At 38.0% G+C, this 25,218-nt stretch overlaps 1 protein-coding gene across 5 annotated transcripts in view; it reads left to right on the top strand.

Annotated features, from left to right (window-relative positions):
• The window catches only part of USP45 (ubiquitin specific peptidase 45), a 54,385-nt gene extending 35,580 nt beyond the window's left edge, over positions 1-18,805 (top strand). For 3 of the 5 annotated variants that reach the window (XM_009275416.2, XM_009275412.2, XM_009275413.2), the window contains 10 exons: positions 642-729; positions 4,453-4,534; positions 5,524-5,615; positions 7,676-7,744; positions 9,113-9,256; positions 12,859-13,528; positions 15,243-15,340; positions 15,727-15,813; positions 16,270-16,423; positions 17,630-18,805. In XM_009275416.2, coding sequence (XP_009273691.1) covers positions 642-729; positions 4,453-4,534; positions 5,524-5,615; positions 7,676-7,744; positions 9,113-9,256; positions 12,859-13,528; positions 15,243-15,340; positions 15,727-15,813; positions 16,270-16,423; positions 17,630-17,763 — 1,618 coding nt within the window. In that variant the 3' untranslated portion in view covers positions 17,764-18,805. The remainder of the gene's footprint in view (positions 1-641; positions 730-4,452; positions 4,535-5,523; positions 5,616-7,675; positions 7,745-9,112; positions 9,257-12,858; positions 13,529-15,242; positions 15,341-15,726; positions 15,814-16,269; positions 16,424-17,629) is intronic. The other 2 variants (XM_009275417.2, XM_009275418.2) reach the window with 2 other exon arrangements.
• The last annotated feature ends 6,413 nt before the right edge of the window (positions 18,806-25,218 follow it).

Raw genomic sequence — 25,218 nt, 5'->3', positions numbered from 1 at the left:
ATACATACTTTTGTTCGAGAAGTTAAGAAATTCTTATTTGGATTCTGACCCGCAGTTTTTCTTTGTTTGTTTGATGCACAACCTTGTGACTTCCCTTCCATTTCAAGTTCATCTTTTTCCAATTCAGACTGTAATGCCGTTTCTGGTTTACTATATACGGACTGTTTTATGCACATTTGAGATTTCTTCTTGGTAGAGAGAAGGGTGAGATAGCAAGGGAGGTTAAGCACTTTGAAAATCATAGAATCATAGAATAGTTTGGGTTGGAAGGGACCTTTAAAGGTCATCTAGTCCAACCCCCCTGCCGTGGGCAGGGATCTCCTGTGTGACATTGGGACTGTTTGGTGATACAGAAGTACTGGTGTGGTCTGTCAGCAAAGTGCTGCTAGCACGGATGAAACCCTACTGGCAAAGCTGTATTTTAGTCAAGCCATCCCCAACAGGGTCAAAATGCTACCCAGATGAAAGTGCAGCCTTGTTGGTGTAATTGCAACCACACCGGGAGCTTCCTAAAGCCCCATTAGGTCCGGCAGGGATTGCACCTATTTGCACCCCTGTAAGCCAACAAGTGTCTGATGTAGACATTGTCTCATTAAGAACCTCCCAAGGTAAATTTAAATTCCTTGCCACTTCTTTCATAGGGCTCCTCGATTTAAGGGGTTCCAGCAGCAGGACAGCCAGGAACTTCTGCACTACCTGTTGGATGCGATGAGGATTGAAGAAACAAAGGTAAACGTCTTTGTGCATGTTTTTAAAGAACTTATTTGACTGTTTGGTGAACTACTAGTCATTGCTTCAATGTTCTTCATGTTCCCAATGTTTTAAAGATGTACTTAATGAAGTAAGAGTGGCTATTTTTGTTACCTTGAGAAAAATGAGGACTTCTTTGAAAGACGATTTAATTATGTTCATGTTGCTATGTTAAAATCGCTGATTGGAATGAAAGTTTCAGTCAGCAATAGAAAGAGTATGGTAAGTAGATCGTGATAACTTTAGGAATCTGAATTCTTTGCCTATTTTAAAAAAAATAAAAGGATCAAAAAAAAGGACTTCTGGGGAGTCAAGAAAGTAGAAGTAGGACCTCTGATTTAGCTGACAAAGTGCATTTTAAAGCTTTGGGACAGAAATTAACAGCTCCTAGCTGTGGGCCTGCCCACAATTTTCATTGAAATCTAGTTAAATGAAAAAAATAGGACGAAAATAAAATTTTGCAAAGTTTCTTGTATCTCTTGAAAGTGTGAAGAACTACTTGTTTTATAAATAAGGTGCTGCTTTTCATTACTTAAAATCTACATCTAAGTATGCTAAGTATATAAGCAGTTATTTTATTAAAAATGTCCCTGTGTGGGTTTTTTTTGTTTCTTTTCCTTTGTTGTTTCTGCCTACTGCATTGCTGAATGCAAGAAAGTGTGTGTTTGCTTGCTTGACCATATGAGATTTCATCTGCCTGACTTAGTCTTGGACCCTTCTTTTCAGATGATATTTTGGTAAATAGCCTTTTCTAAGTCTCCTCAAAAGGAGGGCCTTAAATCTTGTACTGACCAGCGTACTTCCTCTTCCCTCTCATTTAGTAATGCGATGAATGTCATGATCCTGAGCTGAATTATCTTGCAGATAAGACATAAAGCTGTGTCTGAGCCCAGTTTCTGGCACTAGAGTAGAGCGAACAAATCCCCATCCTACCAGAATATTAATATATGTTGGTCTTGTCAGCAGTACACTTGATCATAAACAGAACTGAACTACAGGGAGAAACAGCTAAACCTTGACTTTGTCATGCTTACAAAATTATGCGTTGACCAGGGCACACCACAGAAGCAGCTAACTTCAGTTAGAAAACAGTTGTCATGTTTTTGCAGTAGAGGGAAACTTTATTATTTTGTTCGTTGATTTTCATGTAATAAAAGGTGAAAACTGTATTTGCTTCACAAATGAGGATTCGCCGAAAGCAGGTTTATTACAACAACGAAGCTTCTTCTCCAGTAGGTGATTGTGCTTTCCCCTCAGGTCAATCTTCTGTTTCACCAGTGAATGTGCTATCGTTATGATAACCTGCGTTTGTATTTGCCTTTTGAATCGTTTATTATTAGAGAGCGGTGACAGCTACAGTAGCTACCACAAAAGAGTAATGGAAGGTGGTGAGAATTTTAAGTGACCTTTCGGGCAGTCGAGTATTTCTGCTGCCCCCATCAGCGGGCAGGGAGGGCTTGGTCCCCCCCTGCCCTGCAGTTACCCCCCTCGGCTGCCCTAATGGTGCGTTACTGCAAACACGTCTTTATCACCTCGGGCTGTCCCGCCAGGGACACTACTAGTAAAAGCGCTCTCTCTTCTTTTTTAATTTTATTTAATTATCCCGTGTTCCGTGTCTGTAGATGGCGTGACAAACGGCAAATGTCAGGCCCGTGGTGAGCGCCGGCTGGCATGCCGGCCGGACACAGGCAAGAGCCAGCTCTGCCTGCCGCGGCAGCCCGGCAGCTGCCCCCGTGGCCTCCCCACCACGCGGGCTCCGGCTGGGGACGGCCTGCAGCAACGTGTGTGCCACCAGAATCCTGTAGCAGGGGTTACAGCCGCTAACCTTTCCCTTTCACGCCACTTTTAAACTTTACTCTCGGAAGAGGGAACAGCCCTGCTGCAAGGGCAGCCGGCTGCTTTGCCATCCACCTGCGAGAGAGCTGAACGCAGCCGTCCTTGCTTCCCTACCCCTACCGGGATTAATTTTTTTTAAACCCTAAGAGTTTTAGTGAGAAGTACATATGATATATAACATGGCAGTAGTTATAGGAACTAACAAAAAAACGCATTCCACTTTTGCCTCTTCTCCATGGTTCTGTACCTCATAAAAAGGCTTTCCGACACCAGTGTTGAACTTTTTCCTATCCACATTAAAAAAAGTTAGAAAGTGCGTATGTACACAAGTGGATTTTTTAAGATAAAAGCTTGTCGATACTACAATAAAGATGACATAGCGTCTGCCGTTTCCAGCAATGTGGGCCGGAGATGGTTTCACACCGGGGCCTGAAGTGGCTGAACCCTGCTGCTAATTGATTAATGTCTGCTGCCATTGTCGGCAGCACCCTGCCCATTCAAAGACTGTGTCTTTCCTTTGACCTAAATAAATGGTTCAACGCGCTAATCCCAACAAAAGGGTTGCTTATGGCCCTAAACCCATTTATGGTGCTCAACTTCATGAATTACCTATTGATTAGTCCTTTTAGTATATTGTTGGCTTTAAGATGAACAAAGCTGAGCTGGGGGCAGCGGGAGTTAATTCACAAGCCAGGTCACATACTCATAAGGTAGGAGTATGACTTGGTCTGATGGGTGCCTGAACTGGAAACCGAACCTCCAACGCTGTCTGTCGTCGTAACTCTTTTGTAATACATGGCTTGAAAGTGTTATTTGCTGCCTGCAAACAAGAGTTATTTATTATTCTTCTCCTGTTAGGACATAGGGTTTGAGTTACTTGCAGAAGGTTTGGTATCACTGTTTGTCTCTAGAACGGCACTTTGCTCTAAGAGTGACTTCAGTGACGCGTGTAATTGTAAGTGTCATTTGCACACCGACGTGAGAGGCTCATGCACGTTACTAGAGTTTGTGGATTAGAGAGCCACTACATTTGCCAGGAGAAAGGGAAACACGGGTCATGCACGCTGCAGTGTTCTCTGGCTGCGGACCTGATGCAGCCTCCGGCTTCCCTCTCCCCAGCGTGTCGGAGGTCGGGCTGAGCCGCCTTTCGTACCAGCCTGTGTGGTTCTGCTGCCAGGGTACGCGTCTCAGGAATACAGCATCTCAGGGCAGCTGAGAAATAGGGGGGGAAGCACCCCCTGTTTTGAGGTGCAGCTACAGCTCACCTGTATGAATTTGCTTCTTTCTGATTCTTCTTTCAAAAATGTAGTTTTTAGGATTGTTTGAGTAAATGTTGATGACATTTCATATGGATTCATAAAAAGTTTTGTATCTCTCCTCCTAAGGTTTTCTAACATAACTTTGAAATGTGCAGTGTTAGAAAATAAACAGAAGTAATAAAAAACCTGCCCAGAGTCATTGAAGCCTGGCTATTGAAAGATACTTAGCTGCCTTCAAGTATTTTGTATCCTAGTCAATCGGGAATAGTCCATTTTTTCTTCCGCATTTCCCCGCCGCCCCCAACAGTGGAAGAAATGGAAAGTATTTGTTCACTGAAAATCTTACAGTTTCTTGATAACCTCTCGAAAGCTCTACAATGGCTCCCTTTTTAAGGGGAGGAAATTTTTGGATGGTTACCTACTAAAGTTAAGCTCATGTAGCTTTGACACTCTTAGTGAATAACAACAGTAGTTTTAAAATACTAAATTATGCTTATTTATGGAAATAAGAGTAGATAAAAATCTAATCGTATAGTAATAGTTTTTAGAATGTTTACACCTAAAATACTTGCTAAATGTTTTGTTTGGTTGGTTTTTTTAATTATAGCGTATACAAACTGGTATCTTAAAAGCATTTAATAATCCAACTACTAAGACGGCAGATGAAGAAACTAGAAGAAAAGTCAAAGGTATGCAAAACTTTATTGAAAACTTTTTAAAATGCACAAGTTTTTAAATACCGTTTTCTTCAAAAACAGCAATCCCGAAGTACTGTAGTTACAAGACTTTTATTATGTATTATTCTAGTGCCACCTAGTGCGTATCTAAAGGATAGAGAGCTTAGTATGTGCTGACTTGCGTCTTTGCATCCAGGATAAAGTCTTCCCCTGTGTTAATAATGCCTCTTGTAATGATAGGTAGAATTTAATTTTGTTTTCTAAGATAGTTTGCTGCATCTTCAGTTTTGTTATACAGCCACAATTATTGTATCACTCGGAGAGGCCACTTCCCATAAACAAAACTGATTTCTGTCAGCTGACTGATCCTGCGAGCACTCTAAATATGATTACAAAGCCAAGACAGGAAGCCGTTTCAAAAGAAGGCATGTTTTTTCAAAACAAGAGTTTTTAAATTCATTTTTGTGTTTGTGTGTTTATGCAAAAGTTCTAATTTGGGGGATTTTGTTTTAATTAAAGTCTTAATAAGGATTAAGCTGTTTTGAAAGTCGCCCTTCCCAAATCTGCAACAGTCAAGGCATAGAGACGTATTAGAACAGGCTTTTGTCTAATTTTTTAAAGTTTCATAGTTTCAAAAACCATTTAGATAGGGTAACAACCTGTCTGCTACCCTACTGTCCATATCAAGGCAATCCAATATTAGGTATTCAAAAGAAATCTGAGATTTTATTTAAAAGGCTTCTTCTTGAGAGACACAGTGTTATTATTCTGTTACAGTAGTCGGGGAAGGGAAGGATAAAAGGGAATTGTATCACTGAAGTGTTTTTAAATGTTGAGATAATACGGTGTATGATGTATTAGCTATTGTATTGTGTCCAAAACGTTTTGAATATGTTTAAAATTGTGCTTTCACAATAAATCTTAGAAAGAGTTTTGTTGTACTTATAGTGTGGCATTGGATCTGTTATTTTTCACATTTAAAAAAGGCAATGTTTTTTCAGCGTATGGAAGAGAGGGTGTGAAGATGAACTTCATAGATAGGATCTTTGTTGGTGAATTGACTAGCACTGTCATGTGTGAGGAATGTGAAAATGTAGGTATTCTGGAATTTGGTTTGATGTGGAATAGATCACATACTGGTTTGATTACATTGTCTTGAAAGTATAAAATTGTATTGCCAATTTTATACTTGTTTGTTTGTTTGTAAAAACAAGACTTTATTGAAAGTTTCTCATTTAAAATGATTAATTCCTTCTTTAAAGCATTATCCTCCCAAACCTAAGAAGAGGGGTCCTTTGAATTCAAAAAGGATTCAAGTTCTGGGCTTGATTTTATATCTAACTTAAGGCTGGAGGTTCCAAATTCTGTAATCATCTGTGTTACACCCCAATTCTATTTGATTTTTTTAAAACACCTACCTATCTTAAAACGTAAATCCTCCTGCCTACTCTTCTGGGATATACCTGAAAATTGGGAATTACTTACTTTGAATTAGTATGAGTGGGGAAATGCTAAAATTACTTTTTTGTTTCTTGAAGTATTTTTGATAATTAACGTAATAACTCTAATGAACAGCATATTCCTTTCATAATTAATATTATTGACATTTCATCATAAATGCTTTCCATGATCCTTATAATTTTCTTTAACTTTGAAAGTGAAAAAGTCTTATTTGCATGACTGTTCTAATTGAATGTTACATTTGTGTTTGGTTTAAAACATTGTATTTCATATTATAGAGATTAAGTAAATCAATCAGTCTGAATAGTTAAGCACAGTCCTGCAGTGCCAGGTAAACTTCCCTGTGTGTGATGTGCAGATTACACTTCAATGTGCTACTTGTATCAATGAAGAACTTCGACGATATACAAAATAGAGGCTGTATGCGTTTTGCGTGTCTCGTTTATTTTTGCTGGATTCTTACATTCTGCCTGCACAGGACTCGGGACTTTGCTAGCTGTAGCCCTCTGAGGAAGAGTTTAGCGTTCGCTTTCCTTTGCCTGCATTGGCAAAGATATTTTTGACCAATGTTTGTTCATGCACACTCACTCTTTAGAGGAACCCCTGTTTGAACATCGCTCATCAGGCAGTCTGTCCTCATAGTTACAATAGGTTTCATCTCATTTATTGCTTTACTGGAACCTACACCACGCTGAGTCCCTCGCACAGCAGGTAAAAATAAGCCTACGGTCCGTATCAAATGTTGCAGGTGGAAGATAGGGTCACAAACGTAAGAGAAGGGCAAGGATGACAGTAATTGAGGGCGTGACTGTGTTCAGTAACTTACATGTACAACATGATTTGTATGGTTTTTTAAGGCCTTGTTTTTCACAGTCTTTCCAGAGGTAAGATAAGTCAGTTTTGGAGGGAATTTGAGAACAGCAAGGGAGAGAGCTTAAGGAACAGGCTTGGAAGGGATGTTCTAGCCATAAAGGCAGATGGGAAGTGCCGAGAGAGAATGTCTTTAGGTATCATTTGCCAGGTATTTCCAGTTTCAGCTGAGATTTTATATGGTTTATAGATGGCAAAATAAAACTCCAGTAAAGAAAAGAAGGTCGGGTTTTTTTCAATCCCCTTTTCCCCAGTAATTAGATTTATTTTAACGATTACTAGTGTATGTTATGGTGTGAAAATTTCTAATAAAGCTTTTGGCTGTAACCAGTAAGCTTGACTTAGTCTTTTCTGAGAGCATCAGGTTAGAACCTGTCATCTAACTGTCATTAACCAGTCCTTGCTGCTTAACAGTGTACGAGGTCAAACGCCTGCGCAAAAGCGTCCAGGATCAGGAAAGTTAGCTTTCTGCACAATTGTACCATCTAGAAGGCCCACATGACTTGAAAATCTGGCTGGAGCTCAGAGAAACTGAGCACCACACTGCTTCTAGGTCTAGGTCGTGCCCAGATGAATGGCCTTCCCCTTTACATCTGTATGCTGCAATTTTGTGCAGTGTTAGAGGGAAAATCTGAGCTAATTCAAAATAAAAAAAAATAGGAAAAATGTTTTTGGGAAGTTCTTCATTGTAGTTTGATAGATCTTGTAACTAATTAGCTTTTTGTATAGTTTCTGATAATAATTTGATTTAAAACGGGAGCTATGTGCTAAACCCGTATATTGTTCTTTGCATTTAATATGCATTTTCTCTTTTTCTTCAAGATTTCAACAGTAAAAGAACCTTTCATTGATCTTTCACTTCCTATAATAGAGGAGAGGGTAAGAAACAGAGTATGTAATAAATAACTATTGCTTCCAGTGGATTTTTACATACCTTTATGAAGAGGGTTATGTATATACACAGTTTTGAGTTCAAGCCTAAAAATGTATGCTTGTCCATAAATACATGTACTGTCATCCTGTGTGTTCATTGTATGACTTTATGTATAAATACACATATACATACATATATATAGACATACAATGTCATAAGTACATATATTTTTAAATTAGTCCAAACTTTGAACAAATGGTCAGTGTAATTTACAGTATATGTAGGTCTGAGATTAGTTTAATTTAGTAGTATTTTTAGAATATACTTGTATGAACAGAATGATTATAGACTTTTTTTGAAGGTCCAGAAAGTTATATTCTAGCCTATTGGCTTGCATCTAGAGAACCGAGTGCCTTTGGACTGAAGTACACCTACGGGATGAGACAGTGTAAAAATGGATAGACTTTGAATGTATTCATTCTGGTGTTTTCCGCATAAATAGTTCGCAGAATGCCTCCGTTAGCTGCAGAGGAACTGTGTTCCTTTGAAGGCATACACTCCGGTTTTGAGGGACTTGGGGTTTTCATTTGAGAGCAGGGGGGATGCGTTGGGAGTGGTTCTTCCCCCATCCTGCATATATTAATGTATATTTAAGGGAGAGTATTTAATGTAATATTTAATCCTGCATAAAATGTACTTGTCTCCAAACACCAGTTTTGTTCATGGTAAATCCTTCATCTTCGTTGCTGCACAGAGTGCTGACGTCTGTGGGAATTAAAGCTTTAAGAACATTTTGCATATTTGGGCCCCCTGTGCTTCCTGGCTCACATGTGTAACATGGGAACTTCATGGGTTCTGTTTGAGAGAGAGATGTGGTGGCTTTTAGCAATCGCTGCACTTACTTGAGGACGTGCGTTACTTTATGGTCGTCTCTTTCCTTTATAGTCTAGATACGCTGCTGCCATTCATGTGATGGGGGATGTGCGGCAGCTCCTTCATCACGTCATAAGGTGGTAGGCTGCACCAGAGGCTGACTGATGGGGAGCTGTGTCCCCTTTGATAAATTCACATCTCGTACAGCTGTGCATGTGCTTATACAATACTAGAATAGATTATTTGGTATGTATTCTGAACAGGAATTTTGTATCATGCCTGTTTCTTGTGGGTCTCAGTTGATCTTTCAAAGATGTTGACAGTGATTTTATGATAAATAAAATTAGAAAGTAGTCTTATACCACAGTTCAGGGGCCAGCTACTTGGATTTATGTAGGTGACTATTTTCTAAAGTAAAAGAAAAACCCCACCTACATTCATCTTTTCTGTAGGTTGCAAAGGAATACAAAATTGGCATATTTCCTTTCCTAATTTCCTGTCTAATTTCTTAGGTTGCAAAACCTGTGCCTTTGGGAAGAACAGGTAAAGGTAAAAGTGTACAAGAGGCAGATCTTGGTCAGTATAACTGTTCTTCTATCACTACACTGAATAATCAACCCAAAATTGTCAAGAAACACACTTTAACAAAAGACAAGGTAAGAACTTAAATACTTGCACTAACCAGTCATCTTGAGTTTATTCTGAAGTTTCTAGGGTTACAGGGCTGGGAATTTGACACCTATCAATGGGGTTTTTTTTTTATACATGTAGCCAAGATAGACTTGTTTTAAAATAGTTAGGTCATTATTAGAAGCGTGGGAAATGACAGTCATTGGGAACCATTTAGTTTTCAGTTACAGTATTTTGTTTGTAAGGGAAAAAAAATAATCTGCAAGTTAGTTTCAATTCACGTTGCCCTTGGTTTTGTTGACTGCTTTTCTTCTGGTGTCCTCGTAGTTTGTTTCTAGTTGCAATCACAAGAACTGTAATGCTGGCTAAGAGAGCAGGCTAGTCTGCATTAGTGCCATCCGAGGGATTAGCTGGCAGTGGGTACAACAAAAATAGTACAGCCAGCAGAGACTCTTGGAGACTGAGAGGACCGTTTCCGTGATCTGCCTGGCTTTCAGCAGCCCGAGGGCTGGGGAGCTCGGTTCAGCCCGTCTCCAGTGCAGCCTCCTGATACAGTTCTTTCCGATGGTAGCAAAAGGGTTCTGCAAATATGCCAGCCTAACAGAATTGGTTATTTGTATGTATTAGTGTTTACAGATTAAAATAAATCTGTAATAATTACTGTGCACATATATTATTGTTAATGCAACGTGACAAAGGCTCTCATTGTCATTATTGTCATATAATGTCATTACATGTCACATACTGTCATTATTAACATTCTTTTTCTAATAAGCCTTATCATCCATATAGGGTTATGTGGCCAATTAGGATCTTAATAATAGTGTTAATACTGATACATGAAACATGATTACTGAAACGTTTTCAAAATTAAGAAAAGAAAATATAGTATGGATTCAATAAACTAGACTAGACAGACTAATACAAAGGAAGCGATAACTCTGCTTTCGATAAGAATGGATAGTGACCTAAGAAGTGTGTCTCTAATTGGTTTGTCATATAATGTCATTACATGTCACATACTGTCATTATTAACATTCTTTTTCTAATAAGCCTTATCATCCATATAGGGTTATGTGGCCAATTAGGATCTTAATAATAGTGTTAATACTGATACATGAAACATGATTACTGAAACGTTTTCAAAATTAAGAAAAGAAAATATAGTATGGATTCAATAAACTAGACTAGACAGACTAATACAAAGGAAGCGATAACTCTGCTTTCGATAAGAATGGATAGTGACCTAAGAAGTGTGTCTGTCTAATTGGTGAGGCTTTGTGATTCTCTGCTCCCCTCCATCTTTTCATACATGTATTTATCATTATTTTAGACTTTTTTTGAGTGATTTTCAGTGTAATTTATCTGTTGTGCAGCAAAACTTCTAATGCAAACCAAACAATTGTTGAATTCAATCAGTGTTTGTTGATGTTCTGTGACTTCAGTTCATCAGTTTGTAAGTTTGCTTGTGAAAATGGGGGGTGTCCCGTGGGTGGTCTTGTAGGCAACAGAGTACTTGAACACTGGTTGTTAGGCTTTTCTCCTGAAATGGGAACTTCACAATTTTAAGAATTTTTTGACTGCTGTTTGCATAATACCCCTGAACACTAGCAGTAATTTCAGACAAGTTCCTCTCCCTCGTCTCTATTTACAAAGCAAGCAAGCTTAACTGAGACCAGAAATGGTCCTAATGGAAAACAGTTTGGGGGGTTTCTAATAAGTTTTATTCAGATTTTACTCTTGAGAATTTTTTGACTGCTGTTTGCATAATACCCCTGAACACTAGCAGTAATTTCAGACAAGTCTCTCCCTCGTCTCTATTTACAAAGCAAGCAAGCTTAACTGAGACCAGAAATGGTCCTAATAAAACAGTTTGGGGGGTTTCTAATAAGTTTTATTGAGATTTTAGTTTTTTTTTTTTGCTAAACTGTTCACTTGCTTTTAAGTTTAAGGACTGGAATTAGGAAGTCGTACATTTAGTGGAGGTTTAAACCCTGTTTAAGAAACTATTCAGGAATATTTTTGTCTTTCACGCGGACTTCATTTGGACTTAAGTTCTTGCTTAAAGTTTAAAACTGAATATGTGCTTGAGGATTCTTCATTAATTGAGTCTATGGTATATATTTAAGGGATAGGCTGAACAAAGTTCAGTGCCTGCAACTTAGGCAGTTACCTGTACTGCCTAACATTTTGGTACCCATGACCTGGAGTGGGATCCAAAACAAAAACAGTCCAGAAACCCTCTCTACCAAATGTGACGCTACCTAAAGATACTCTGTAGGAAATACTAAACAGAAAGCCGTGTCTAAAATTACACCTTCGCTGCAGCTTAGGCACATGACCAGGTGTGCAGAAGGGTATTTCCCTCCACTTAGGTTCCCTGTTATGGAAGCCACGTGGGAAAGTTAGTTTCTGTGGTTTGTTCTGTGAAGGCACTGATGTGATCTTAACTCATGCTGTGTGTCACTTTGTTTGTGTGTTTGAAAGGTATTTTCTTATTAATGCCAGGAAGTGGAAGGTGCAAGCGCAGGGCTCCTGACACTTCGAGGGAATTTCGAGCCTTATTTTAGGAATGTGCCTAGGCTATAGGTTATGAGGTCATGACAATTTTAGATTCTTTTACCTCGTGTCTGAGTGAGCCCTACTGGAAGATTCTGTGCCCTCTTGGGCACCATAAATACTCTCCTGAAACAGGTCCTAACACACTAAATACATGTGAAGAAAAAATAAACCAGAATAGTCATATAAAAAACCGATAGGAGAAGAGAATGAGACAGAAGTAGCAAAAGGACACGTGGTAGAAACAAAGGAAAGAATGGAAGGCAGAAGGTGCAGACACTGTTACAGGAGAAAAGGCCTAAAACTTAAACTGTTGAGGCTGATGGAAGGATTCCCACTGGCATCACTGGAATTTTGATCCAACTCAGATAAAGGAAAAAGCAAAAGGGAAGGAAATTTGCTTATTTCTTTTGGAAAGAAGCCAAACAAAAGAAAGAAAAGAATCATGAACACTTATAAATCACTTAAAATTATGGCAGCTCTAAGTTTTTGGGTTTTTATTTTTTAATCTATAGTAGTTTTCTGTGGCAGCAAAGTTTTTTTTTTTTCCTGCTTGCAATCTCGATAAAAGAAAAAAAATCAACTTCAGATAATATACAAATTAGCAAACATACAACTAGGGATGCTTTATTTAATTCTAAGACAGATGCCTACAAGGTGAGTTGAATTTTCTTCTGGAGCTGCTCATCATCTAAGGCCTCTGATGGGAGGCTAGGGAACTAGCTTAAACTTGAGAACCTTTTAGAAGCTTAAGTTAGATTAAGTGAATACCGCTTCAAATGTGCCATCCACAGCTGTCACAAAGTGAATGTCATTAGTTGTGGGAAGTATTGATCTCACAGTAAGTATAATGCTCTTAGCTGACTGGGGTGTAGGTTTCTAATCCTAAACTGGTTTAAAAAGATCTTAAGGAGATCAACTAGCTTAAACACGTGAGAGATGGAGAATATAAAATAATTGGTTTAATTTGCTTTGAATTTGTCATGTTTCAAAAGCTATGTTATTAGATCACAGATCTGTTTTCTTTTTCTCCCCTATATTACTGAAATAATAATGCCATAATTTACAGAATCAATTGAACCAGGAGAGACGGCTTACCAGAAAAGCTTCCTCTAATGAAGAAGAAAAAAGTCCTGTTATCATGCAGGAAAAAAACAAAAAGCTTGAGCTGGAAGGTAGCTCTGATGTCCTGTACTCCAAAGACACAACTGCCGACTCCGCTGTAAATGGAAGTCAGACTGACGGCAGTGAGAAGGAAGCCAGCCGCTCTGAAAGCAGCTTTGATGCAGACAGCGAAGCCTCAGAAAGCGAAAGTGCTTCTAAGCAAACAGCTTTCAGCCCGTCCAGCAACACATCTGGTTTGCACGTCAACCACATAAATGTCAAAATGCCGCACAACAAACCAAGTGACAGTAACGATGAGATGATTTCCAGTGCCATATCCAAACTCAGCCTCTGTGGTACTATAAATGAAGATAAAAAATCGAGCCGTGGGGATCCAGCATTAGGTTTATCGAATAATTCCGTGTTCTCAGTAGACAAATCCCCGCTATCCCAAAACCCTCAAAATGCTTTCCAGACGCTTTCCCAAAGCTACGTAACTAGCTCAAAGGAATGTTCTGTTCAGTCCTGCCTTTACCAGTTCACCTCTGTAGAGCTCCTAATGGGGAACAACAAGCTTTTATGTGAGAGCTGCACAGAAAGGAAACAGAAGTATCAGAAGAAAAGCAACTCCACAGGTAAAGTGCTTGTATCCGTCTGGACCCTACAAAATTGCCTCTCAAAACCTGTGCACTCGCTGCCGTTTCATTGCTCCAGCATGGGCCTCCCCCTTGTGGCTAAATAGAAAATGTCTCCTCAAGTAGAAGTTGCTTGTACCAACTTAAAACTTCACCCTGCGAAGGCAACAACACTAAATTTTTGTATTAGAACATAATTGTAGATGTAACTTAGAATTTATTTTGCATCTTTTCTTTATTTTATCCAAGATAAGGAACTTAAAGATGACCATAAACTGAATAGGCTCATTGTTCAGTATTAATCTTTGCTGCTGTTTCTGTTCTTTACAATCCTAGAAGCTTTGAAATAAATGCTGTAATATTCAGCTCTAGCAACTTACATACTCAGGGAAGTAATGAAATTAAGTATGTAAGAGGGGCAAAAAAGACACTTGTAATAAAGAGGGGGAAAAAACTTACAAAGATTTGTAAGTGTGGAGATGAGAGAGAACTACCTTCTTGTGACAGTGTTTTCCTCAATGTTTCTATAGCCCGAGCAGACGATTAGGGTTCACTGAGTAAGAAAAACAATTTAAATATAATGAAAAATAGATTTTTAAAAAGGACTGGAGGTGGTTTTTTTTGATGTATAGTAATTCAGAAGGTTTCAGAAGGTTAAAAAAATTAAGCTCTTCTGATTATTTGTAAATAAAATATAAAGGGAGGTCTTACAGTAACAAAACATTGCCCGTTTGCTGTGCATTTATAGGTATCTGGAGAGATACAAGTTAAGCATGAGTAAATTCAGAAAAATAATCTAAAAATAATATTTTATAATCATTCATTTATCATTACTGGACTAAGAGTAAGTGCTATATAAATAATATTTTGGTGCCATGGGCACAGTGAAAAATGGAAAAGGGAAATCAGTTCACAACTAATCATTATTTTTTCCTTCTAAACCAAAAGATTTAAGAAGTCACCTACTTTTACATGAAATGCTTCATTCTACCACAAATGAAATATTTTCCTTTGGGCATGTGTAAAACCAGTAAATTAATTGCTTTTTTCAGCAAAAAAAATGCTGGTGGCATGTTCCCTTTTACTGTATAGCTAACCACTGAGCTACTTTTGGTAAGAGCCCCGGGTTCAATTCCCTCTGTACCACAGGGGGATTGGAGTCCACGTATCCCAGTCCTGTGTGCTCAAGCCAGCATGAGGCATTCTGAAGTAGCCACCCCTGCTCAAACTGTGCTCTTGAATAAGCACAAAGTAGGTAGTCATTCAGAAAGAACTGAAGAATGGAAAATTAATCTCTGTCTTAGTGGTTAGGACATTCGTATGGATAGAGACCTGTGCCTTCCATTTCTTGTTCCAGTGATCATCCATTTATTTCAGGTGAAATGGTTTTAACAGGAAAGTTGGGTGCTATAGTAACAGACAACGCAGGTATCTCAGTGTGCAAGCTGACCTAGATAGTGTACACGCTTCCAACTTTTGATCTGATTTGCACAGGACGGGCTAAAATAATGCTCAGATTTGGCAGATTATGTTTACTAAAAACTAGAAAAATGAGAAAATATTTTTTTGTTACTCCACAAAATTTCCCTTGCATTTTATATAACATGTACAAAATCATTGCAGCATAGATCTGTTCTGTCAGATGTTTAAAAAATGCTTAAATTCTGTGTGACTGCCTTCACTTTACAAATTATTTTGATATTCATAAATACAGAAAAGAAAATGGAAGGTGTCTACACAAATGCTCGGAAACAGCTGCTGATTTCTTCAGTCCCTGCTATTCTTATTCTCCATCTGAAAAGATTCCACCAGGTAAAAGGCCAAAACCCTCTTGTATATTCCTCTGCCCCGCTGGTGGACAAGCAATTCTTTAAGTGTCGTTGTGCATACCGATATTTGCTTTTTAAATGGAGAACTGGTCGAACCACTATTTGAAACACGCTTATGTTTTTTTGACTGTCTAATACCTTCAGAGTGCATTTAGCCATTCAAATGTATCCAGGGAAACCTCTTACGTGTCCATCCTGCTTATGTGTAGCAGGCGCTATATTGAAAACATAACAAAGAATTTTAAAATCCATTACAATCTTATTCTTGGTTTTGGTTTATTTTAATAGTATGGTAACACACCTTAGCTTTAAAAAGCTTCCTAGTAAAAATATTTATTTTACAGTCTTTTTTTTTCTTTTCCTTTGGAGGCTGGTTTGAGTCTACGGAAAGTAAATAGGCATGTGGATTTTCCTCTGATTTTAGACTTAGCACCATTTTGTTCTGCATCTTGCAAGGTACACATTTCAAGTCTTTATTTTTATTGTACTTCAACAGTTGTTGTCCTGAGCACAAGTTAAACTGGATTGATGATGATGTTTATTATTCCCTCCTTTCCTAGAGAAATTATAGAGTGAATGTTTTCAAATAGTATCCAGAGATCAGAATTGTAACTAATTGAAATACCATTCATATCAAGAATTTCACGGATGTTAACCAGTATTAGTTAAGCTATGGTGCCCTGATGGTGTTAGTGTATCTACCAGCATTAAGGACAAGTATTGCTGCTTCCATGGTAACTAAATTCAATTAATAGACTATTGAGTATTTTTAATAGATGTATTTCACCTTTGGAAATGCTGTAGATGTCTGTTTGCTTCCTTTAAAGTAATACTGTTGACAGCTAGTTAAGATATCTGTAAAATTCATCGTGAAATAATTTACCTTTGTTTTCTGCGTTTCTGGGAATGCAGAATGTTACAGATGGTGCAAGAGTGCTATATAGTCTTTACGGAATAGTGGAGCACAGCGGGTCAATGAGAGGTGGTCATTATGCGGCGTATGTGAAAGTCAGGACACCCTCCAAGAAATTACTAGAGCATATTTCTACCACTAAAAATGTCCTGGGTACGTACAAACAGAGCCTCCTCTGTCTGTGAGTAAAACCAAAAGCAACCACTGGCTACAGCTCCTTATCCTTAAGGGTATTTATAGTAAATAATTGTTTTAGCTCAGAACAGTCTGTTATTTTTAGGGCCACATAAATAAATTCTTTTTTTTTCTGTTGCACCCAGTACATGACCTACTTCTGTATTAACCCCACATAGAGCTCAGTGAATAATGGAATTTTGGTTCAGTTATTAAACAGAGAATTGATGGAAAACTCTCCTCTCTTTCCTAGTCAAAATAGTATGTCCAGGTGAATAGTTGTGCCCGGTAAAATGTAATTATTTGGCATATTTGGTACTTTAAAATGTTCTGGTACAAAAGCCGAATCCATGACAATTTAAATTAAATTTTCCGTGTATTTGAGCATTTTACCTATCTTAGGATTGGAAATTTTTTAATGCTTAAAAATCTGGAATACTCTGGTTTAATGTGAACAGCAAGAAGCTCTTCATGGAGGATAGGAGGTTTGCTGTAGGGTTTCTGTTGGTATTTTGAGAACAGCACACTAGTTCTTATTAATATGTTTTGGATATGCAGAATGAAATAAGATTCTAGGATAGTATCTGTTGGCGAATGATTTGCGGAGGCAAGAATGTTGAGTTGTCAGAGGAAGGTAAATATTTACTGTTTCCCTTCCTGGGGACAGTGAGAACCAAGCACTATCCTGTCTATCCTGTGTAGTATCACATTGCATTTGAAGCTTATCTCCCAGAAGGACAATTTTTCACATTATTTTTGAAATGGAAGTCTCCCTCAGTCTTATGCTTCCCTTGCAATGATTATTAGAACAGATAAGATCTTTTTGCGCTCTTAATTTCACACTGGTCACCTTTTGAAATATGATTTTTTTTCTGTGTCAGAACTGATTGTGTGCTAGTATAACTTACTGTTAGAACGCAGTAAGCTGTACTTGAAATGTCTTAGGCTTTTTGAAAAAATATGAAAAAAGCAATAGCAGTGTACATGTGTAAGCATTGTCTTCCGCCAATTTCTCTTACAGTACTCTTTGACATGTAAATTTCAAACTAGAAATACTGGACTTCATCTAAGTCATGAGTTATTCTTGTGGGTTAGAAGCTTCTCTTGCTTTTTGAAATATACACTGTATTTGTTTGATGACGACGTGAAAGACAAGAAATAACTTCTTTTGCTTTTGCATTTCAGGTTTAAAAGAAGCCATGGGAGCATCAGGAGGACAGTGGGTGTATGTTAGTGATGCCCATGTTCAGACGGTTCCAGAATCAAGAGTACTAAATGCTCAAGCATATCTACTTTTTTATGAAAGATTATTACTATAATTCTCAACGGTTTAATTTAAAAGATGGTAGTGGTTATTTAGTTTATCTTATTTAAAAGCTGCAGTGGTAAGAGTACCTGTAAATATTGTGCCTTTATCTTGTAGAGAATTTATCATATGTTGACTCTGAAGTTCAGTCAAGCTATTATAAATATCTGAATGGTTCTCTTAAAGTATGCACTTTGCCAAACATTTAAAATTCCTGGATTCATTAAAATACAGTACTGTTAGAATGTAAGATGATGTCCTATCCTACTGAGGTCTATGGAAAGTTTGTTCTTGATTTTAATAAAGATAAGCTTTCACCTATAGTTCTAGAACAGTTGAGAATAAAAATACTGATAGCTTTAAGTGCCTGGATTTGCTGGTGTACAGTAAGAATATGAAGTATTTCAACTTTTTGTGATCTAGTCCAGATCCTTCCCGTCACTGGGTTGGATGTCAGCTGTTAAGATTTCTGCAAACAAGAACCTGTCAAATCGTGTTGCTTCCACATGTAGTAATTGGAAAGCACCGTGCTTCCAGAATGGAGTAACAACAGCTGTCTCTGGGTAATGCTGCAGTGCACTTTCATGATAGAGCTGGGAATAGATTGGGAAAATACGGCTTCTACAAAGTGACAGTGAATCCTCAGATACCCAGTACCCTTTCAGCTGTCTCCAACTGGCACTGGTATAGCAATGTACTCCTGTTTTAATATAAATATATACTTGGTGTGCATATGTATATCCTCTGAGATATATATATATATGCACACCATAAATCCCATCAATATATATTGTCATTTTACCTACTAGGAAAGAGAATTGCAAATACTTCTGTATTTAGTAAATTTTCAACTTCATAATTATGACAATGTGCAGCATATAAGCTTGTGTATGAATATGTATGGGGTTTAAGTGTAACTGGGTAATTCTGTTACTTTTGGTTCTAAACATGAATTTATCTGTTCCTGAATACTTTTCTCACAGGAGTAATAAACTATAAATTATTTTTGCACTGTGTGTGTGAGTTGGACAGTAAATGATTACTTTTGCCCTCTGATACATGTCTGGACTTCCGTTTGTCATCAGTGGAGGACAGCAGGTGTCCCAGTGGCGGACCTTGTTTCTGTATCCTGTCTGACTGCCCCCTTTTGAGTTGTTACTTCTTTTGGTAATTTCTCATTTCCATCCCAGAGAGCAATAGATACATTTTAAGGTCAAAATCTGATGACTGCTTTGAAGCTATGTGGTAATTCATTTCTGTAATAAGCAGTTGCTTCAATACAAATTACTTCTGTAACAGTTCCATCCTGTCCAACTTGCTCTTTGGTAGAGAAAAGACTATGTTTATTTCTGCTTACTATTTTCATTTATGGAAATGCTTTTTGGTGAAAAAACATGCTGTCCCTATTACTATCTCTACCACGTGTTGTCATGCTTGCTTGCACGACTTTCCTAGTCTCTAGTTCTGTTTCAGAGTTTCATCCCACCTGCATTCACTCTTTTGCATAAGAAAACAGCAAAACCTGCCACAGTTGCATTTCCTCAAACTGCTGAGGTATATTTTACAGCCACATTACTTGTACATACTTGTGCAGGCACTAAGGACTGTTAGGCCATACAACTGATTGTCATAACAGACTGAGCCCCTGGTTGCACAGGATTTTATTTTCCAAAGGAAAACTCCTCTGTTTAGGTCAAAATTAGGCTATGCATTTCGGCCAACGCAATCATTTTTTCCCTCCACAGATTAAAATTGTCTCAGTCTACCCAAAAGTAGTAAAACTCGGAGAAACCAAGCAGTCAACTTTAGCCATCTGTATTCCAACTAAACACATCTTAACCTGAGTCTACACTAAGAAAAAAAGAAAAAAATGTTTAGACTAGAGTTGGTTAAAATATGTTAATTTTCTTTTACCTTCTTATTTTCCCATACCCTTCATCCACCTACATACACCTTCCCCCTCTTTGTATATAGCTGATCAAAACTCAGAATTAGTTCTGGGCAGGAGTCACAGCAAATAACAGCTAAGTTTCACTTCTGTGACACAATCTTGCTGGGAGACCACAGATGGAGTGTATTTCATCCCCCTTAAAGCAGACTGACTGACTAGATGAGGCCTTAAGTTCCTAGTTTTGCTGACTTCTGTAAAACTACTGAACTTAAGTACCTATATTAATCTCCTACTTTTTAGCCTAGAACTACCTCCCTAAAGTACAAAACTAAGAGAGAAACAGAACAAGGTTCTTAGCCTGTTATTTTTAATGCTGTTTTCAGGAAAATCTTGAGGTGGTCTTTGCTTCTCTCTAACCGGAGTTCACACAGTTTGGACCACTGAAATCTTCCCAAGGGGACATACTGACTCGGATGCCATGAAAGATGCTGGCAGGATTTATTTCCTCATTAACAGCCAGGGAACATTTCCTTGCTATTAAGATATTTTATAGAACATGGAGAGAAAATGGCATGAAAAAAAGCCAGCGCCTTTATCCAAGATAGCCATCACTGTTGCTCCTGGATGAGGCTTCCTGAGTTGAAATAAAAAGCAGTGTTAACAGCAACTCCAGTAAGTTCGGAGTCAGGAACAGGTATGAAAATATTATAGAAGGAAACATTCTCTAAAAATGAGGGCAACAGGTGAAGTTACGGCTTTAGAATGAAGAAATGATGACTAATGTGAGATGTCATACACAATTTTAGATGCAAGTCACACTTAGCGTGTCCTTTACGATGTAGGGTTTGTTGGGGTTTTTTTGTGGCAAGATTGGGCTCCAAAGCAAGCGACTGTACATAAACATGCATACTGAAGACTTGGTATAGTTCCTTATCAGGAATTGCAAGAGAAGGTCAGAGCCTTCCAGGAAAACGGGTGTACATCCTATGTTTGCTGTTAAACATGATTCTAGAGGCTATCTGCAAAGTCTAGCAACTCGTAGTTTCCTGCAACTGCCAGATGCATGCACACTATTGAAAAGCTATGTGTTTTCACAATTTAACTGAAGGGCTCTAAAGTTTAAGACTCTCCTTAAAATATCTTCTGTTACCAGACCAAAAACCTTTTCAGGTCTACAGCGTCTACTCTTCATAGAGCTACACCATACCTTTGTGGTCCCCCCCACCCTGAGAAAGTGTAGCAGCCTGCTTCTTCATGTGGAATAGCTTGGAAACGGCTTTCTCTTCGTCGCACCCTTCTCTTCTCACAAGGGCACCACTGTTTTCTTCATCAGCCTCTCCCGTTCTTTGTTTTTGGGGTCTCCATAAACCTCTCTGTCAATGTCTTTTCTTTCATCAATCCTTAACCATAACACAATGTTTCCCAGTCCCATCACTTGTGTTCCGTGAACTAGCAGAACTCTTACCGGAAGAGCTACTGTAACTATAGTCTTGCCTCTCCCTACCACCCCACTGGCTCTACCTACAGATTGCAGTACAGGTATCGGAGAAAAGCTGTGACTCCTGAGCAGCTCTCTGCTGACCAGTCACAAGGCAGTGCCTTTAAAACAATGAGAAAGGAAGCAAAGTAAATAGTTCCTCACTCTTCAGTAAGTAAACCTAATTTATGAGAAGTACTTGATTTGCATATGGATAACTGGAACGCCCTACAAAAGTTTCCTCGGAGTGAAGGCATCAACAAAGACGGCTGTATCAGCTAAGGAGTTAGTCCAGATTATAGAGTCTTTCTCCTCAGAAAGAACTTTCTGATGTTTGGATTTATACACATTTATGCTAAATACGGCAAAAAGTGATGGGGAGAAGATTTATTATACTAACCTATCTACACCAATACATGTACGGACATCATGTTTGTGTAAGTCTGTTCTCTTAAGAGAGGGCTACAAATACTTAGTGGTGAAGGAAAAACAAACAAACAAACCCTAAACTTCTCTGCCCAAAACGTACACACTGTAATTGTCTTTGTTTAGAAAATGAAATCCATGCAGTCTGCCAAACCTTCCTCCCCTATTCCCATCTGCACCCTCTGTGTGTATCCATGAAGTGCTCTTGCTTACGGATTTCAAGTGGTAGCAGGTGAGAGTGGTTTATAAAGTCATTAAAAGGCTGAAATGCCTTAACTTCGCCATTTGCTTCTCTTTGGACTTTTTTCATACTAATACAAACTGAGTCATAAAGGGACATGAAATTAATGCATCTACGTTCCCAACCCATTATAAAAATCTTTTTTGAACATATTAGTTACTAAGATTTGGAAAGGAATAATTTCTTGAGGAGAAACTAAGATGTATTAAAATGGGAACAAAGGAAGCATTTGAATGCAACTTTTATGTTAGTAAAAATTTGCAAATCCAATTTTAACTAATTTAATAAGTGGTAGCATACTTCACGAAACAGCTTCACAGCAGCCCTGATTAAACAGAAATTTTATATTCCTCAGTTTTCATCAGCTGGAAACTTTTTTGCTGTGTCCTGTACACATTTATGCATTTGTACAAAGATTTATATATCTACGTGAAAGATGCCACTACCCTATTCCCATCTGCACCCTCTGTGTGTATCCATGAAGTGCTCTTGCTTACGGATTTCAAGTGGTAGCAGGTGAGAGTGGTTTATAAAGTCATTAAAAGGCTGAAATGCCTTAACTTCGCCATTTGCTTCTCTTTGGACTTTTTTCATACTAATACAAACTGAGTCATAAAGGGACATGAAATTAATGCATCTACGTTCCCAACCCATTATAAAAATCTTTTTTGAACATATTAGTTACTAAGATTTGGAAAGGAATAATTTCTTGAGGAGAAACTAAGATGTATTAAAATGGGAACAAAGGAAGCATTTGAATGCAACTTTTATGTTAGTAAAAATTTGCAAATCCAATTTTAACTAATTTAATAAGTGGTAGCATACTTCACGAAACAGCTTCACAGCAGCCCTGATTAAACAGAAATTTTATATTCCTCAGTTTTCATCAGCTGGAAACTTTTTTGCTGTGTCCTGTACACATTTATGCATTTGTACAAAGATTTATATATCTACGTGAAAGGGATGCCACTAATTTTCAGTAGATCCATTTCAGTCTAATTATTTTAGAATGGATTATTTTTGCTTCTATATCTATGTACTGTGTCTTAGGATACCATTTTGCCAGCTGTTGTAGCTGTTTGTTCCTCTCCCATTGGTGCATAAATAAACTGCAGAAACAGTGGGAAAGTCATTATGCAAAGTGATTCAAGATCTATTTTTTTTGTAAACTGAGATTATAAAATATATTTTCAGACAGAATTCTGTTAGTGCAAGTCAAAACACTTCCTTTGCAAGTTATATAAACAGTCTAAGTGAACTTATTTGTTATAATAAAATAATTGCAATGCATTGTAACTACTTTAAGACTACTTGGTATACATTCCATTTATATAAAGTTATAAATACTTCTGTCTTCATTGATATTAGTAGAAAAACTATTTTTTAAGTGTCAAGAATGTTTCTTACATCTGTTGCAGCTTCCAATATTTTTCTAGTACAAAATATAAAGGTGCAGTACTGCTTTTAAAAGAAAACAGAAAAGCATTTATTTTGAGTAGGTTTGTGACTTCTTAATACTTACCTCATTGTTTTGCTAGGTTAGTTTTTTGGTTTTGAGCTGTGTAACCTGGGGATCATTACAGTGAACTCTCTAATGAAACCACCATGTCAATGTCAGCCAGTCCCTATTTAGCCATTTCACAAAGTTGAGTTCTGATTCTACTGTCATTTATGCAATCCCTGATATGTTCGTATGTGCTTGCACTTATACAAAAGACAATCCAAGTAATCAAAAAAACCCGTTGCCAAGTCCGAAATACTTGTGAAGCAATAAATCAAGCATGTTAAAAGTTTCATCTTGTTTTCATTCATTTACTTTTTTCATCTGTTTGAACTAATAGTCTAACTCTACTCTGCAGATACTTAAATAACAAATATTTTTAGAATTTTACTACAGTACTGACACATTGTACGCTTTGTTTGTAGATTTCTAATTCCAAATATTACTAAGAAACAGGGCCTTAAACACAGACTGTATTTAAAAAACAAACAAAAGTCTGATCAGTTTTCCAATCTATCCTAGGTGCTTTAACAGGTTTCTCAGAATAAAGCTGCCATTTGTCTTCTATTCATTTTGTCTTTTCATCTATTGTTATCTATTATTTGACAAATGTATAAATAAAACATCCAAACATTTGGAAAACTATATTGTTTAAATATAAGCTGTATGTTGTACAATTGAGTTCACAAAGCTTCCATTTTTTCCCCCAACTAAAGAGAGAATATTTTTCCTTTCATCTTGTGTCACAACTTCACTACACTTGGAAGAGACACCCAGAGATGAGTCCATATCCTTGAACACTTAAGCTACACCACTTGTTTCCGCCTGCCTTACCATCTGTGGCATAGGTCATCGATTAAGAGACAGTTTGTTCCCTTTACAAGAACCGAGTTCCGTAATTCTGTGATAAGACCAGGACCAAGAGTGGGTCCCCCTCACATCTCCAGTTTCAGTAGTAGCTTAAAGCTTGCCCATCCAGAAGTACCACTCCAGGGTTCCAGCTGTGTGCCAGTCGGCGCTGGACAGACTTAAAACTTCCAGAACACTTCTGTCCATGGAAAGTATTCTCAGTCCAGCCATTCCTTGTGACACAAAAAGGGAAAAGTCTAGAACACTTCAGCTGACAGTAATAGGTAGCGTAAGTGGCACCAACAAATCTTACAGTGAAATCATTACATGGAGTAAAGCACAAGTTTCTTGAAACTTTCAATTTTCTACAGATTTATAAAAGTTAATTTATTCTGTTACTCCATGTGGGTAGTAATGTTACTTTATCCAATGATCAAAGAGATTATGGATGTTTTAGGCATTTACATCAGATGACGCTAAAGGAAGGAAAGGCAGTGATCACAGCGGTAAGTAATGTGCTAGCTAATGAAAACCTCTGTTCCATAAAAAGCAACGCAACCACTAAGTCCTTGCCTACAGAATCAACCCCAATGTCGATACAAGAAGAGCTATTTACCAAGGATGATTTTGGTTTATCTTCATACATTAAAATACAACGATAATTTCAAGGTAAATCTCATGATAACTTAAAAGTTAATTTGGGTATTCTGAATGAACTACTTAAAGAATTGTCCCGCTCCAGGAACGCTCCAGATATGCATACACTGACCTGACTTACTTAGAATGCCGACACCCTGCAGCTATGCAAGTTACGTAGATATTTCACTGCAGTATCATTGCCCAGAGTAAGATCCACTTAATGAAGCAGCTTTATATACTTCTTCATGTAGACTCCACCCTCCGCACTGGAACCATGGATCATACTGTCTCGAGTAGCCGTTACCTGCGGAGGCCACAGAGCTGATGAGCTTCCCATGGGTCTCCTCACACTAACGCATGCAGGCGGGAAGGGGAATCCCGGTTGCTTCCCACCGCTCCCAGCCGCGCTCCCCACCGCTCCCAGCCGCGCTCCAGCCCCGCGGC

This window comes from Aptenodytes forsteri, unplaced genomic scaffold (genome assembly GCF_000699145.1).
Source record: "Aptenodytes forsteri isolate BGI_AS27 unplaced genomic scaffold, ASM69914v1 Scaffold384, whole genome shotgun sequence".
Lineage (NCBI taxonomy): Eukaryota > Metazoa > Chordata > Aves > Sphenisciformes > Spheniscidae > Aptenodytes > Aptenodytes forsteri.
This window is presented reverse-complemented; position numbering and strand designations above follow the sequence as displayed.